Here is a 16787-nt window from a genome sequence, read left to right as displayed (position 1 = left end):
TGCTACAATGTCACAAGTATCTTCTTACATGTAATTATATATGAGTGCCATATTTAGTATTTATGTTATACGTGTTTAGGTAGCAGACAGCAATATAGATTCTGAAGGTAGTTACAGTACTTCTACTCTAACTTTCTCTTAATCAACGTTTTAATTTGGCATCGGCTCTTTCTATATGTTTAAAATTTGCTAAATGTGAATAATTCGCCACTTAAACTTGTTTCAATTCACTGAGTATGAATTACTCTATCGAATATTATATCGACTGCATGCGTTAAATTAATTTATATGTTATATTAACAAGGTCAGTTACTTGGATACTGCACAAATTGTAAGTATAACTACTTCGTAATTCCTTTGATTCTGCATAGCTAATATGGACAGTGAATAATTGTTCTGACAGGGCTGTATTAATATTAATTATGTCTTTAATTATTGCACATGCATTAGTTAGATTCTCGGATTCTGTGTGAATAGTAAAAAACTACCTTCAAGCAAATGTAACATTGTCTGAAAGGAGAAATCTCCCTTAGCCAACCCCTATAATTCAGTTTAATGAATGTGCAGGGGTTAAACATACTGACAAGTGCGCCACAAGTCGAGTTAGTTCGGGCAGTTGTTAACGTCATATTCTGCTGCGAACCCATTTTAAACACTTGTACTCCTGTCACGTAGTTGACGTGCATCGCCACAACCTCATGGCTACGCAGTTGATCGTGTCGTAAAGCAAAGACCACCCGCCAAGATATCTTAAATCCTGACCTGGTAAATGAATGCGAAACTCGTGACACTGACATATTCCTTCGTAGCTCTGCCATTGAAATTTATAGCACCAGTAATACACTTTAGTGGAACGACGTAACTACAAAGAACGCACAATATAAAGGCAATGCGGCCGGGGTATCGCAGTCAGCTGACTGTTAAGGTTTGGAACAACAAACAAAGGGGTTTGATTCTCGGTAGGACAAAGATTTTATCCTAAACTCAGTATTTAATTTGGAAGATTAATTATTCATAAAGCTTATCATTCAAGAATTCGTTAAGTTATTACGCAAAGATATGTTTATACGTAACACAAAGTGTTTGTATTGCAACAGACTACATTTTCTATACTGCCTTACTTACGCCATGGAGCCGAGTCCTTCCTAAGAAGCCAACAGTCGCTCAGACACTCAAGAAATTCCCAACATTTTATGGTACCCGAAGGTTGGATTTGAGGTTTTCACAGCGGTGAGTATGAAGATTTCTGTCTTCTGGGTTGTTGCGCTGTGTAGTCTGGTCGATGTTATCAACGTTTCAGAGGTCATTGCTGCCTCCATCAACAGCGTCCTGTTGATGGATGCAGGGAGCACTTCTGAAACGATTGCTAGAGTACACGACGCAACAGCCCAACCTAAAGGTTCATTATCGTGTTCACAAAAGCCCGTTACTGGGCCCTATCCTGACCCAGATTAATGTATTCCATAGCACCTCATCCTATTTCTCCAAGTTTCATTTTAAAATTACCCTCCCACTTACGTCTGGGTCATCCTAGTGGTCTCTAAACGAACTATTTTTAATCCGGAGATTATGTTTTAGATTGTGCTTAAAACAGTACACGTGCAAGATTTTATATAACTTTTACACACTATTTTCAAACTTCTATGTGTTCAAATAACATTTTAACAAATAAACTTAATTTACAGAAAACGTTGTTGAGAAGCTTGTAATCGCCCAGATAGTCGAGACATTCCTCGCCCTTACTGGATGTTTCATTACCGTGTTCATAGGGACCCCTCACCGGTCACTGTCCTGAGCCAATTATATACGAGTACCTTCAATCTAAAGGCGCGTGTTGCATGTCTCGGGTTCCAAGCGCGGGCGATCCTTGATTGAGGGGAGGATGTTCAGATCCACAGCAGAGCTCATCTGTGATCAGAGTACGAGCTCCACTGAGCTGTTCTTTGTTACAACGCGCATCGCTCATGAGGTTGGTGCTGGTGACACCCTTTCTTATGTCGCATCATTATTAAACGGCATGTTGAAGATTGTGCACAAGCAACGAGACCAAGTTCTTCTTCATCACATAACCGACAACGACCAATCACAGAGAACAAGAAAACCACACGATTAAGGCTCCAGTTGGATCCTGTGTAACTTAACGATTGATAGCTTGTTCGTGGTAAAAAGAGGCTTTAAAAAAGTTTAGGAATACATTACAGAGAAACTAACTACAGCCAGACTTCTACTGCGCATTAGAAATTTTAAGCAGGTCATTTTGAACCCTTTCGTCAGAACAAGCGATCTTCACCTTTTAAAGCAGATAGAGCAAAATATAATGAAGTACAGGACTCAAGAATGTAAACACTTCAAAATAAAAGTAATTTCGCCCTTCAAAATGTATCATAGCGGGTCTAACTCTTTCGTATGTTTAAAGTGCTCAGTAAATATTACGGGGATGGGGGGGGGGGGGTGGAATTTGTGCCAGTGTTTTAACCTCCAAGATGAATTTCATGCTAATGTGGATCTTGAACAAAAATTACGTTAAATGACAAGGAGAATGAAATCGACGGCGCTTCGGAGAGTTAAGAAATATAAATTTTAGTCAAAAACATAAAATGAATAGATCACTTCGAATATTTATCAATAGTTACGGGAATAATATTAAAACGTATTTCAAAGAAATAAGATGTGGAATTGTACATTGGACTGATTATGTCCAGTATAGGATTCGATAGAGTAATTTTGTGAACACAGCAATGATACTGATTTAAACAAAACGCTTTAATTCCAGTTTAATATTCAACATTTCCACAAAAGATTTTTAGTAATTTTACTAACCTACTCCAGGCAAATACTATGACAGTGTTTTAAAATAGGCCACAACCATTTTCTTCTACGTTGTTTCCACATAACCAGTCGCAATTATCCCATCATTTTGCGCTGCACAGCAGAACGTAGGACTATATGAACTCCTTATCAGTCACTCATTAAAGATAAAGAATATGTCTGCTCTTTTCTAGGTTCAAACTGGTACACATATTAGCGGCTGCAAATAATTTGTTGTTTCTGGAAGTGTATAAATTTAACGGACAGTCTGTGTCTGAAATTCTACTGTAACGAACAGTCGCTTTGAATTATGCATGTGTAGTAAGCTTCAGGACTATAATGAACTCAGATAAACAAGGGGGAAGAGGGAGGTACGTGGCAGAGAAGCGTTCTGCAAGAAAATCCAGTCTTCCACTTTAAAGAAACTTCTGTGGGCAAGGTGAAAGCCAGAGGACAACTAAGAAGAACAAACTTTCCCACCCAAAGTAACTCCATCGGCCTATAACAATAACTTTCTCATATAAAATATGGATAAAATATTGGTGGAAGAGCCTCTCTCACCTTCTTCCTTTCCGAAACTTTATCGAAGAATTGAGACCACCTCCACTGCTCCTCTCCATAAAAGGGATCACTATTATATGAAGCGGACCTCTCTTCTACCTAGCAGTCTCGGAAACATGAGAAATAAATTACGTCTAAGCATTTGTTCTGCATGTATGTCATACTAATAGCACACATTTTCATTTTTTGGTTATTTTAACTTTTATCGCACGATACCACTAAACTGCGAAGTCTGTGCCTGCACACGACAACTCAAACTACAAAAGTGGCAAAAGATTGCTGTTTTATTTACTAACTTTTCTGAAAAATTGTAAGATATCGCCTTTAGGCGAGTGGCTGGAAGTCAAATGTTGAAATTATTTAACAGCTTTCTTTGACGTTAGGGTCTACTCCGTTGTATCAATTTATATAATAATTAAATGTTAATAGACCATCGAAGACAACCAAGTCTAATATATGAACCAAAATTAAACACACCCGACAGTCTTTCGTGAAGATTCTTAATACCAAACACCGAATAAATCTGCAAAAAATAGTTCCGAATACGGACATATGAACATATTCACTCCCAACTTAGAAGTTTATTTCAATTTTTTATCTCCTGGTTTTCTGATGCCGTGAGGTCAGCACATATTAGTTTGCACTGATTAATTCAATGCATTTTCAAGTTATCCGGACATTTTAATTTGATATAAAAATTTGTGCACTCACCGCCTCAGTGTGTATGGGGTGCGCAGCGAAGAGGACTCCCGCAGCCCCGGCGAAGTTTGGCTGAAGTCCGGCGACAGCAAGGGTCACGCGTGTGAACAGCAAAGACGCAGCAGCGTGCAGGAATACGTTGCACACGTGAAACCAAAGAGGCTGCAGCCCCGACACCTGGTAGTTAGCTCTGGAAACAGTAAATACATTTTTAAGCGGCTCTCTTCCCATGAGATTAAAGTATAAATATCTACAAGTTTGCCTGTTGATTCATATGATCAATAAAACTTGGTCTTTCAGCCTGCAGGCAATTCAGAATTTTAAAGTTTCAGTTCCGTTTGCTTATCTAATATTTAAATAAACATAATTTATATTATATGCCTTTATAATTATAACGAGTTGCTTGAGGATCGGAGTAAGGTCAAGTTCCGAAACGTCGAGTGCAACAGAAGATATATTTAGAATAAAGTTTTGTCAGATTATTCTCCATAACTTTTGCAGATATAAATGTAAAGTAGCCCTGATGTGTTAATGTACAACATAAAGTGAATAAAATGTTTTTTGTCATTTCACTGCTTAATTAGTATAAACTTGCAACTGCAGAAAACATTACATAATTGTATGTTTTTTTCAAAATAGAGAACATAATAAAGCTCCTCCTAGTATGTGTTCTCCTTATTTCTGATTTCTTCCTCAGATCTCTTAAGCAAAGTTCCACTGCATATTGTTCGATCAAAAACTTCATAAATATCAACCAAATTTTCTTATTCCCCAAGACTTTCTTTTCTTCCTTGTTACAATAAAATTAGAAAGCCTTTACATTATGTTTTAAGTATATAATAAATGTAATATAAGTTTAAGGAATTTTCAATTATCTCTGAATGGTCGGGCACGAGGTCTCGTATATACTAAATAACGCCTGCATTATCTACCCTTTGTACGGAACTGTGAAGAAAGGTTAAGTTGAACTTTTTATACAGAAAATAATTCTTATATACATGTATATAAAACACGTAAGGACCCACCCCTGCATGTATAATACTGCCATATATCTCTAAGGGATGCATAGGCCTATACAGAGAAGCTTTCAGCAGTACAAGAAGCGAAGTGAAGCTAGGGGAATATTTGAACTAACTTGGTTCAGTCAGACTAACCGAAGCTGAGTGATGTCGTGGAACGAAGTTGTGTTACTTTATCTCCTGAAGGCAGACTACGTCACTCTCCTACTCCTCATTCTTTCCTGAATTTTATATATATATGTATGTTAGGGGTGGGAGGGATTGTGTACATATTTTCGTCTCTGCATTTCAAACTTTGTTTCCAATTTTTATCCCCTATCATCGAGGCAAATATTCTAAAAAATAGACTGTCTCCATCTTTTGTGTATACAACTTGTGATTTAAAAGCGTATGCTAACCTCCCTACTGAATTTCATACAGAGTTTCATTTTAAAACATAAAGCATTCCCTATATTTCATTAACGAATATAAGAATACGTGTAAATTACGGTCCATCATAGTCTATATTTTCACGTAAACTCTGAAACGTATTTACCCTATTCCTTCTGTAAATTACTTTGAAATATTCTGCCTTCTTTCGGTAATGTAAAACAGTGTTAAAGTCCGTTGAAATTCAACGGGGAATGATTATCTTGGCATCTTAATGCCTGTCACTCTTACTTCCCTTTACCTCTTCGTATCTACATCGTCCTTTTTACCACATTCGTACCCCGTTATTTCATTTGTCCGTCCTATCGACATTCCTCTCCTACTTTCTTCATCTCTCCTGTATTTCTTTCCAGTTCCAGTATTGTAAATTTCTGCAAGACATCGGATGAATGCTGTTCAACAACTTACAGGAAAAAGTGTTTTATTTAATGGCTAAAAAAATTCCTCTCACTTGCATTTCATATTCTAAATTCTCTATGCTCAATCTTCCGTCCGTAAGCTACTTTTCCCTTTTTGTATTATATTCCTGTCTTCAAAAAACCACAATATCCATTACAGTGCCCTGCTTGTCTCTTTACTTTCATTGTAAAGTCTAGCTCCTTTGTACTGTATATATCCTTCCGTCTGTTTGGATAGAGAATGCATTTTGCATTGTGATGTCTCACCCATTAACACCGCTTCTTGTGTGCATTAATGCACGCATTGTCCTAGGACCTTCTTCTTCAACCAAATGCATCTCTCGCAGCCAATGAACAGCAATTTCATAGAATTACTTTAAGAATACACATTTCTACTGTTCTTTTTACTAAATTCCATGAGAAGTATATACTTTAACGAGTTTATATTTATTACAAAACTCAACACATTTTGAGCTTTTGTAGGAAGTGAAATTTCATTATCGTATTAAAAGAAACCGATATTCAAGGTCTAACACTATGAAGTTTATATTTTGACAACCTCTTTTCTCAATCGCTACTTAAACATTACACACACTTAGATCTACAAGCTGATCTTTATTTTGGCTTTCCGAACAAAGATCTAGAAGAATTGTCTCCGCACGCGTCGCTTACACAAAGCATCCTCATTTCATGTTCCTAAAACACTGGTAGTGGTCACAATCGGCGAAACACACATTACAACATTTTCTTCATTTCTCATCTACTACGTCGTTCTTAATTCCAAATATTAATATTATTTTAAAGTTTTACAAGTTATTATTATAATAACAACAATAAAGTAATTTCTGATGCCAATACCTTATTATTCCGAGTATGACGAAGCAAATTCAAAATATATATTTTACTTTCACATTATTTCCGAGACTGACTGTACTTAAAGATTAGAGGACGCTTGAATAAGTGGATTTGCAGAGAAACAAAACACAAGTACAGAAACGTGTTGGAGGAGGCTTTGAATATTGCATACGTCTTGATAGCAGGCGCCTGTAGGAACGTAAACAAGGTACGAAGACAGGATGACATTTCAATGGTTTCCCTAGTAACGAAATCATTAGGACAAAAAACCTGCATATTTAATTCGTATTCTAGTAGGTGCTAGAAGTAGGTTCTGAGATGACAGACACAACTGTGTGCTGCTTCCACACGTTATCAACACAAGGCTGTTATATAATATAATGAGGCAGGCAGACGATCCAGATCGACAGATTTCAGATACGAAGAAAAGTAAGATTGATAGTTAAACATTCCCCCATTCGCAACTACTTTTTAGTAGTTATATTTCATATTTAACAATACGCTTCCACTGACACAATACACCAATATACACACATTCAGTATGGCGAATCAATAGAAAAAAAGCTTGTTTTTCGAACCAGGTCAAAGTACGAGCAGTAATCTACGTGTATAAGAATGTTATGGCACGTATTATCGTTCAAAAATCTGTGTACTTGTAACAATTACTATGTATAAGAAATGAGATGGTAAAGTTGCGTCATATTGTGCTATAAATATATATTATTTAAATCTTGTCCGTCTAATCACAATAAATTCTTATTAAATATTAAAATATTACAATAATTAACATTTAAAATATTTAAAATATTAAATGATGTTCTTTATCGAAATATTCGATTTACATTAGCCCATCATTTTTTTTTTGTTAATTATTGTAATATTTTAATATTTAATAAGAATTTATTGTGATTAGACGGACAAGATTTAAATAATATATGTGTATAAGAAGTGTAGAAGTATTCGGCTCAGACGCGCAGAACTCTTTTCTGTAGAATTGGGAAGTAGGAAGGTTCCTGGTCGAGCTACACGCTTGCCAATATATCCAAGCACCTCCCCAGACGCATTAAGTTAGACGCCGAAGAAGATTTCCAAATGGTTGTTATTTCCTTGCATGCATGGCCGAGTCTCAAACACGATTCTGTTCCATGACAACGAAAACCTTCCGACGCAATGCAAACTTCACCCCGAACATTCCCGAGCCTATTTACATTCTGCATCCTCATTTCCCGAATCCAGACCGTGATACACTTGCTTCTCAACTACGCAAGGAACGTTCATGGACAAAGTTACTTGACTTAGGGAAGGGATAGAGAAATTTTGGCTGCAATGAGGTGCAATATTGACTCACGCGCTTATATACTTACAAAAAAAGATCACTGCTTTACTTACTTTACACCAGACTCCGCTAAGAACTTCAGGATATCGGATAAACTCCTTAGTTTCCTATTTAATTCCAATACAATGTAGTGCATTGGGTTAACCTCTTTCCTTCGAGGCAGAAGTGTTTCTTGGATGTTAATTAAATCACTTTGTCTTGTTTTATATTTAGGTGAGTTGCCAAGGCAGACGTAATGCTGCTAGTTAAATACCTAAATGATTTAACAAATCACCTCTCCAACGTCACTATTATTGGTGCAGGGAAGGATAAACAGATCAGTTAATGCTTTTTAAACCTTTGTTATATCAGTTCTATTCTCTCAAACACCAATTTATCTTACTCCAGGTTTCGACCTCTTTGCGTTTTCCCATATCCCTCTCCTTTTCTCGTACCAATGGCTGTCACCCCCTTTATTCAAATTCCTTTTCAGTCCGTAACATGCGTCTTGTAAGTAGCGTAATTGTTTTCTTCCCCTTTCATCTATTATCGCACATTATTTTATTTGTAGAGTACCCTATGGTTCAACAACACAAACTTAGATAAATATTACATCTTTCATCTGTCGTACAAGGAGAACTCTGAAGACTACTGACATACAGTTGTCATAATTTATTTTCGACGTCTCCGTGGTGCTCCGGAAAACATTTGGTGCTTGGTAACATTGATTTAAATCAAATATAGTCTAATTTGTATCGATTTAAGTCAAATATTAATATGTATTGACTTAAGCCCTTCTTGGCAAACATAAAAAACACAATCGGAAATTATAAAATAATTGTTAAGGGAATTCATTAAAATGTATCAAAGTTCAAATTTGAGAATCTAAGAAACGTAACAGTTAATAAAATACAATAGATCGAATATAATTACATTATGGTGAATTAATAACGTGGATTTTTATCACGAGAATAATGAAACAAAAATAAAAACAGTTTTGTTTAATATAAAATACGTAATTTTACCATGAAAAATTTTATGCACATATCGCTCTAGTGTGTATCCAATGCACATGGTCAAATTAAATTAACATCAGTATGAAATTTATATAGTCTATTTTATCCAGTCTTTTTAGGCAGTGTGATTGAATCCCCATCAAGAGTAAAATTGGTTAGCAATTTTTATTCCGACCCCCTCATAAAATAAAAAAGTAATGTAATGACATTTTTCTTCATGGGGGTTAGATATTGCAAGCCAATCAAATGCTCGTCAAGCCATGACAAAGTGCGTGTCTCTAGCATCTGCCAGTTTCAATTTCGTCTGTCCTTTGCAACAGTCGGTAATTCTGAAGGTATAGACAGCTACACAAAACTTATCGTGATTTGATTAGGTCGAGCCTCCATTTTTTAACAAAAACATTTCCTTCATTAAAATTATACTTAAATGCTATCTCTATTATATCGCAGTCTTATTACCAATTCGTTCCTTCATATTTTGCATAAATTGAATTACATTTTTAAAATTAAGTCGACAAAAGCGAGATGAAATCTCTCAGCTACATGACGTAAACACAAATCTGTATTAATCAATACCCAGTTGGTGTCCAATCCAAACGTTTCTTAAGATGGCGTGTTACAACAAAGATGGCTGTTATTATGGACATGCTATTTTGATTTTGATTATCTTAAACACATTTCGGAAACTTGATTTACTTTCGTCAACAGGTAAAATGGGAAGAGAGGTTACTACTCTGTTGGGGACTTAAACCAGCTAACCAGCATCTCGTTCGAAACTAATTCCACAGAGTCGCCGAGCTAGTCACAAACATTTTCGTATTTCACAGATCCAGAAGTTCTTTTACCTTGTTCCTAAATGTCCTGTCCATCTTATGCCTATTGATTTTGCCACCGAAGTATTTTGGGAATACTTAAGATTATAAAGTCCCCCGTTGCTATTTAAGGTTAACTAATGTGCCATTATTGATAATTAATAATTAATTTCAATTTTCAGGAGAGGAAAGCTGGCGGTCTTTCCAAAACTTGATACGAATTCCAGGTTATTTTGATGGCGTATAAAGACAGGGTTATTGTTGACTTCTACGGCTGTATAAAACGTAAGTCTTAAAATGAACCGAAAAAGATTCTTTCGTCATGTTTCGTCGATGACCCCGGTCGTATAAGCTAGATCTGGAGGGCGTGCAATCTGCATTCTAGCTAATCATGCGTAAGGACAGACGAATTTCTAAACGGTATCCACCAGCGAGGAAAATTCGAAGAGAAACGGAAACTGTGTAATTAAATTTATGAGATGATGTGAAATCGATAACATCATTGTGCCCGGTGGGTGTAATCGGAGCGTGGAAGGCGGGAAAGCTGAAAGAGGTACTCTTAAAGAGAGTAGCTGGTGCCTGATCAGTTTCGCTCTCGTATAAATTTTAATAAATGTTGATGCTTCTACTCAAAAATAAAATAAAAGTTATAAACAGTTTAATAAAAGATGCTGTAAAGGCTTTTTGCCAGTTTCCTGCAAGAAACTACCCCCGGAAAAATGCACAATATCTGCATTTTTATGTGATGAATAACAGAAATTACATGAAAGAGTTTAGGAATTTATATCAAATACATTGTTATATAACGTGAAACATTTTTTAGTAAGTAAAACCGGAAAATATTTGGAGATAAAATTGTAAATGTTTAAACAGTTGTCTACCGACTTCTCTGCCTATAAAATGTGGTTATTTTAAGAGCCACAAAACAGAACTTGCGTCAGGCTGTCAACACCGTCCATTGCGAATGGATTGTGGTATGTTTCCGCTAGAAGTACAAAGTTTAAGAAAAGGAATAAACTCAAAAATAAACACTTTCCTGAGAGCCGAAATTCATCCTTTGTCAGTGTTAACAAAATACGCCAACTACCAACCAACTATGGTTTCCAGTTCACACATTAACTTTCATTGTCAGTTGAAACTAATGTAGAAGGGAGGTCAATTATGGATTATCATGGACTTCGCCGCTGTCAGGTCTCGGGACAGGTGTTACCTGTGACAGATAGTATTTCCTATTAATTACCTGGGTATTGAGTTACTAATATGTAATCTACATAATTAATTAATTTGTATTCTAGCTTTTCATATTAATTAATACGTGACTAAATTATATACAGCAGATGCTATCTCGGACAGTAATAAACCTGTCGTTTAATTAACGTAATTGCGCAGATTTCAGATATTAACTCAACTGTTCTTGAAATTCCTTGCCGACATCATATCGAAAGAAAGAAAACAAGATTTGCAACCGCAAAGTTGTAGTTCTGAGTTCTACACAAAATCTGCCTTTGGAAAAGTGAAATATTTTCCGTAAGATCTATTACGAGTAAAACACAAAACTTCAAGAGTAGGGCTATTGTCGCTCCCACCTGAGTTCCTAAGATGTTAGCACGGTCGTAGTGTTGGTATACTAACGGCAGTCAACTTAAAAACACAAAGACTCTGATGTTAAATTCTTCATAAAAATTTTCATAAAATGTCGTCCATTTTTTCAAACGTCGTTACGAATACATGCGCACAGACGTGACTGCACCAACAAAACTTTCTTCATAAAACAAGAACCTATGCTTCGGACATAGGTATAGAAATGTATCTATATTTAGAGCCGGCTTTTGCACTGGGAGAGAAAACCTCCTATGCATAGTGATTGTAAAATAACAGCTTCCTGAATTACGTCGCCGTATGAATTGAAGTGGCAATTTATTGCGGTCGTTATTTTGTTCCAGACTGCTTTTCTTCCTAGTATAGGAAAGAAATATGCTTCCAAATACAAGATTCGTTGGCATGCCATACGTCATTATAGCAGACGTGGAGATACGCCCCTACATAGAATACTGTAAGTTTCAGACCTTAGAAAGGAAAATCATTAACAAAATGTACCCCATTTTATTTACGTATACTTGTCTCATGACAGATATCCCATCGCGCAGTGATCACAAAACTACAGATTCCTTACAAAGAAGATTTATTCATCTAAACTCAAACATACTATCAGACGCTATTTCTTCTTCCTTCAGCACGACAGATCATGATTTTCATCTTCATACAAACTAATCGAGCCGGGATAGCTCAGTCAGTATAGTGACTAGCTACGGGCTGGACGACCGGGGTTCGATCCCCGATTCCTCTAGCCTCTGCGTCCAGACCGGCTCTGGGGCCCACCCAGCCTCCTCTACAATGGGTACCGGGGTCCTTTCCCGGGGGTAAAGCCGGCCGGGGCGTGATGCTGACCACTCACCTCACCCCCCAATCTAGTGCCGAGATCAAGAAAGAGAGGAGCTATACCTCCACTCACCCCAAACGCCTACATGGCGTATAGTGGGACAAACTTTACCTTACTTTACAAACTAATCACTAAATAAGGTTTTACTTCTTTAAGTAGGATTCGAGGTTTTCACGGCGGTTAGCAAGAAGACAGCTGTCTTCTGGGTTGCAGCACAGTGTAGTCTGCCTCCGTCATCAGCGTGATGATGAGTAGGTCTTCATTGCCCTGATGATGGAGGCAGTAAGGACATCTGAAACGATGGTAAACGTCTACCACACTAAATGGCGCTACAACCCAGAAGACAGCCATCTTCCTTATTCTGTCCGTCTGTATGCTTAATCCAAGAAACTACCAAACAGTTTCCGATAAATATAATTTTAATATTATGCTTTTCGCGTATGACTCAATAATGAGAAATCATAACTTTCTCTGTGTTATAAAAAATAAATACACTGTATACGTAATAATAAATTCCATCAGACAAATTGCTTGTTTCATATACAGTCATACACACGGAACAACGCAGACAAATCTCAGTAAGATATATGCCTACAGTTTTCATTTACATAATTTTCCGTTGCGGATAATATGCAGGGCAATACAATGGCCTATATATATTGTATTCTGCAGCGTAATGTATTTTATTAGGACAGTAGAAACATATTTATACCTGCAATACATAAACATAAATAACTATGAAGTATGTAGCATCGAGGGAACACATTAAAAATGTACGAGATTTCAGACTTTCAGGGCAGGCTAAATGTGGGTCGTGGTCTTACGAGTTACAACCACCGCATATGTAGTTAGCAAGATATCGGGGGGAAAAATATCACTTTTATCTTCAGGATAATCTCAAGACTTAGACTACGCGGTATCCTAAGCCAGGGCAGGGAGAATTCTGCGGATGTACATGCTAATCCACTCTTGTTATGCAACCAGAACATATTCGGTCGTACATCTGTGGTATCAAAATATGTGCAAGATCCTTCTACTTACAGGGAGTTTTAACTCTGTCCCTACGAAAATTCTGGGGCCTTTTCTTCTGAGAACTGAAGAACTTACATCTACGACGATCCAATTATTCTGGAATTTCTGTTGCACACTCTAACGTGTCGCTAACTTCTCCTCTGCGCAGATTACAAAACGCTGCCATCCGCTTTCCAGTGCGTTCCTACACACAACAAACCGTCTCTCAAAGTATTTCATCCTTACTCCTACTCCGTGCCAGTAGCCTTAAAACATTTGAATGGATCTCGTTTCCTGTTTTCTAGATTCAAACAGGGCGGGCGTTCTGTGGCAAGGGCGATCCTACTGCACAACATTGATTTTCGCAACAAGGACGGAAGGAAGGCGCTTGAATTATTCACGACTTTTGCCTTACATCTGGTATGTTTAGCGTTTTACTAGTTACCATGCATTTGTAACCTCCATACTATTCCCTCTTACTGCTTCGCCATCATCACCAATCCTCACACCGGATACTTTCTCTAGTTATAACTTTATAACTACAAAATACCAGCAGTTAACGCTTAAAATCGAAATCGAAATTTGCACCATCTGCTGTTACTGACAAGAGCGGTAAAACGAAATGGAGATATCTTGAGTTTGAACCCTTCCCTGCACGAAACTAATGCTTACGTTAGAAATGAGCATTATACAAGTTAGATATAAGTGTTTTTCTGCCTACAGACGTGGCCATGAAGACATAAACCTACGCTATATGCATGTTCATTCACGGTCAACGTTGCAAAATAGTGCTCCGTATTATCCGAAATTGTTCTATAAAAATATTCTCCACAGTACGTGTTCTGAAATAGGCTACCATTTATATTTCCTTTATGGCGAAAAGACCAATTTCCACATCAGTATAACACGAGAGTTAAATTTTACTTCTGGTTTTACACATTTTAACCTTAACATTTACAGAGAAGAGACGGAAATTACTGGATCTTTTCTTAACTTCTTTGTAACGCAGCTTTGACTTCATACTGTCGTTCCCATGGATTTAAATTTTGCCACATTTTCGAAGGACTTAATAGTTATACTTTTGAAGGTACAGCTTCACCAAATAGACGACAAATCAAACTTCTACGCTAACTTTCAAATCAAAACACGAAGCGTTACATTTAGCTGTAATTCAAGGAGACTATAATCCTTCCTCCGGTGAAAAGAAATCATCTTTCCTACTGATGTAAGAGCAGTGATTACGAAGTATCACTAAGTCGTGAAACAGTTTTGGTCATCAGAGCACAAAGTCGGAAGACTCAGTTTTCCAGTTAACATTCCTGCTGGTGCGAAATGTTATCGAGAGAGTCATTTAAAGTTCTGACACTGCCATTATCAACAGTGTAAACAACTGAACGACAATAATAAAAACAACTGTATCATTACTACAGGCTGTGAACAACAGGTTTTAAAAACTAACCAACTTTTGGAGCAAAGTTTTTCTTCAAAAGATAATGTTCGCTCAACAAGCCAAGAAATTACTCGTATTTTATGGAAACCGGATGTCTACAAGAACTCGCAGCAAATCCTCCAAGTCCGAGACCCCGTATACAATTTTGTTACATTAAACTGATGTGTATATTTGGAAATTTTTCTTCCTGTATTTATTTAAAAGATTTACAAAATATTAAAAACTCACGGCGTTTAAGAATCTGACTCTACTCCCGTATTCTGAAGAAACTACATCAATTGGATCCACCACAAAGTGCTAATGTCAATATCTTTACATGTCTAGACAGTCAGTATCAGACTCTCGCCCCATGATGAACACGCATCCACCTTTCGAGACAAAATGTACAATTTTTTAAACGTTAATACACAAAGAAAAATGTCTAAGAATATTGATCAGTTGCATGACGTACCTTCATAAAAACCTTTAGACAAACTATATAACATGAGTTTCTTTTGTAATGAGGCGTTGTTAGCCCTAGATTAAACCCTTAAAGGCCCGTCTCTTGTAGTCTGTATATAACGACTTGTTCAAATATTATCATCTAGCCTCTATAACTGGAGGTCATATTCTCTAGGACCCACTTAACACGGGACAGGTATCCTTTCCAACATTGAGCTCAATGACCCTGAAATTCGCGGCCGGGTGGACAGTTCTATTTGTCTTGCTTGTCTATCTGAAAGTCCTCGAGTTGAAATATCGGCTCTGACTAAAATATATTGTGTTGTTTTACATAATCCCTGTCACAAGACTACATAGTAGAAATGTTTACTTCAAAGTAGAAACGACAATTTTAATTTTTAGAAATTTAAGACTGCAGAAAGAATTGGTGGAACATTTTAGAATGTATAAAATCTGTAATGAAATAGCTCGTCAAGTCGGTACAGTATGTCTCGAAGTTAATTTTTTGTCATATTTGAAAAACGAATTTATTACATCGTAGTGTATTACACCATGAAATTTTTTTAAACTGTGTCGAGTATTTAACAGCGTCTTCTACGCTATAACTTCATTTGTTTCTTTAATATCCACACAAGAGATTAAACAAGATGTCGGAGACACGGTTTTCCTGTTTTCGTGTGTTACATCTTTCATACACGTAATACTTTTTAAATCCAGTAACTATGAATAATTTATTCTCATTGTCCAAACAAAAGAATAAGAGATATTAAACGCATTAGACGCTCCATAAATGCTAAATTATTAGCTCACAAGCGTTTCATTTCATATATACATATTCACATTTAATATAGCTTATTTTTCATTGGAAACATGTACATAAATTATCTGCATCCCAAATATTTTATAAGTCCCTCATTAATGGTTTTAATTGCATCTTACTACATCTTTTATATCCACTTCAATTATCATACGTCTCAACATTCGTCTACAACTAAGGCTAGGATCTGGAGCTTAGTTTTGAGAACAGCAAATTTAAATTAAAATGACGTTTTTCTGAGTTTAGTTTCTCTGTAGTTTCTTCGGTAGATGCAAAAGTTTCGAAGAAACACCCTGTCTCCATTTTGAGTCTTCAGTTTCAGACGAAATAATTAAAACTTGTTTTTATTTATCAACTCCTTAACAAAAAAAATGTTTTCCATTAATCACAATCAATTATATTATTCGTAAGAGGCCACTGCAACAAAGAATGTGCCAATACTTTTAAAATATGTGTACTTCATCGGAGTCGCTTTCCAGCCACTGTTTTACATCAATTTTAATAATAATGCTGGAGGAGAAAGTGTGTGACTGAAGGCATGTAACCAATCCGTCCCGTCTCCCGACTATTATGACGTCACAGCAAATGAAATGAACGTATCAGAAGCACACACCACCAGCGGGGCCCTCAAACAATGTTCATGTACACACTTCGCTGCTCTAAACCTTCCGTCAATCATATTGTCTTCGCCACATGTCCGGCAAATATTAATCTCT

The 16787-nt window shown here is 36.7% G+C and overlaps 1 protein-coding gene across 3 annotated transcripts in view; it reads right to left on the bottom strand.

Annotated features, from left to right (window-relative positions):
- Positions 1-16787, bottom strand: part of LOC110832267 (protein O-mannosyl-transferase TMTC1-like) — a 214944-nt gene that overhangs the window by 103678 nt on the left and 94479 nt on the right. For all 3 annotated transcript variants that reach the window (XM_087353257.1, XM_087353258.1, XM_087353259.1), the window contains exon 3: positions 4081-4258. In XM_087353257.1, coding sequence (XP_087209383.1) covers positions 4081-4258 — 178 coding nt within the window. The remainder of the gene's footprint in view (positions 1-4080; positions 4259-16787) is intronic.

This window comes from Zootermopsis nevadensis, unplaced genomic scaffold (assembly GCF_977971745.1).
Source record: "Zootermopsis nevadensis isolate Lab colony 2312 unplaced genomic scaffold, Znev_1.0 Znev_ptg000022l, whole genome shotgun sequence".
Taxonomy (NCBI): domain Eukaryota; kingdom Metazoa; phylum Arthropoda; class Insecta; order Blattodea; family Termopsidae; genus Zootermopsis; species Zootermopsis nevadensis.
Note: the sequence above shows the minus strand (reverse complement) of the source record. Positions and strands in the feature narration are given on the sequence as shown.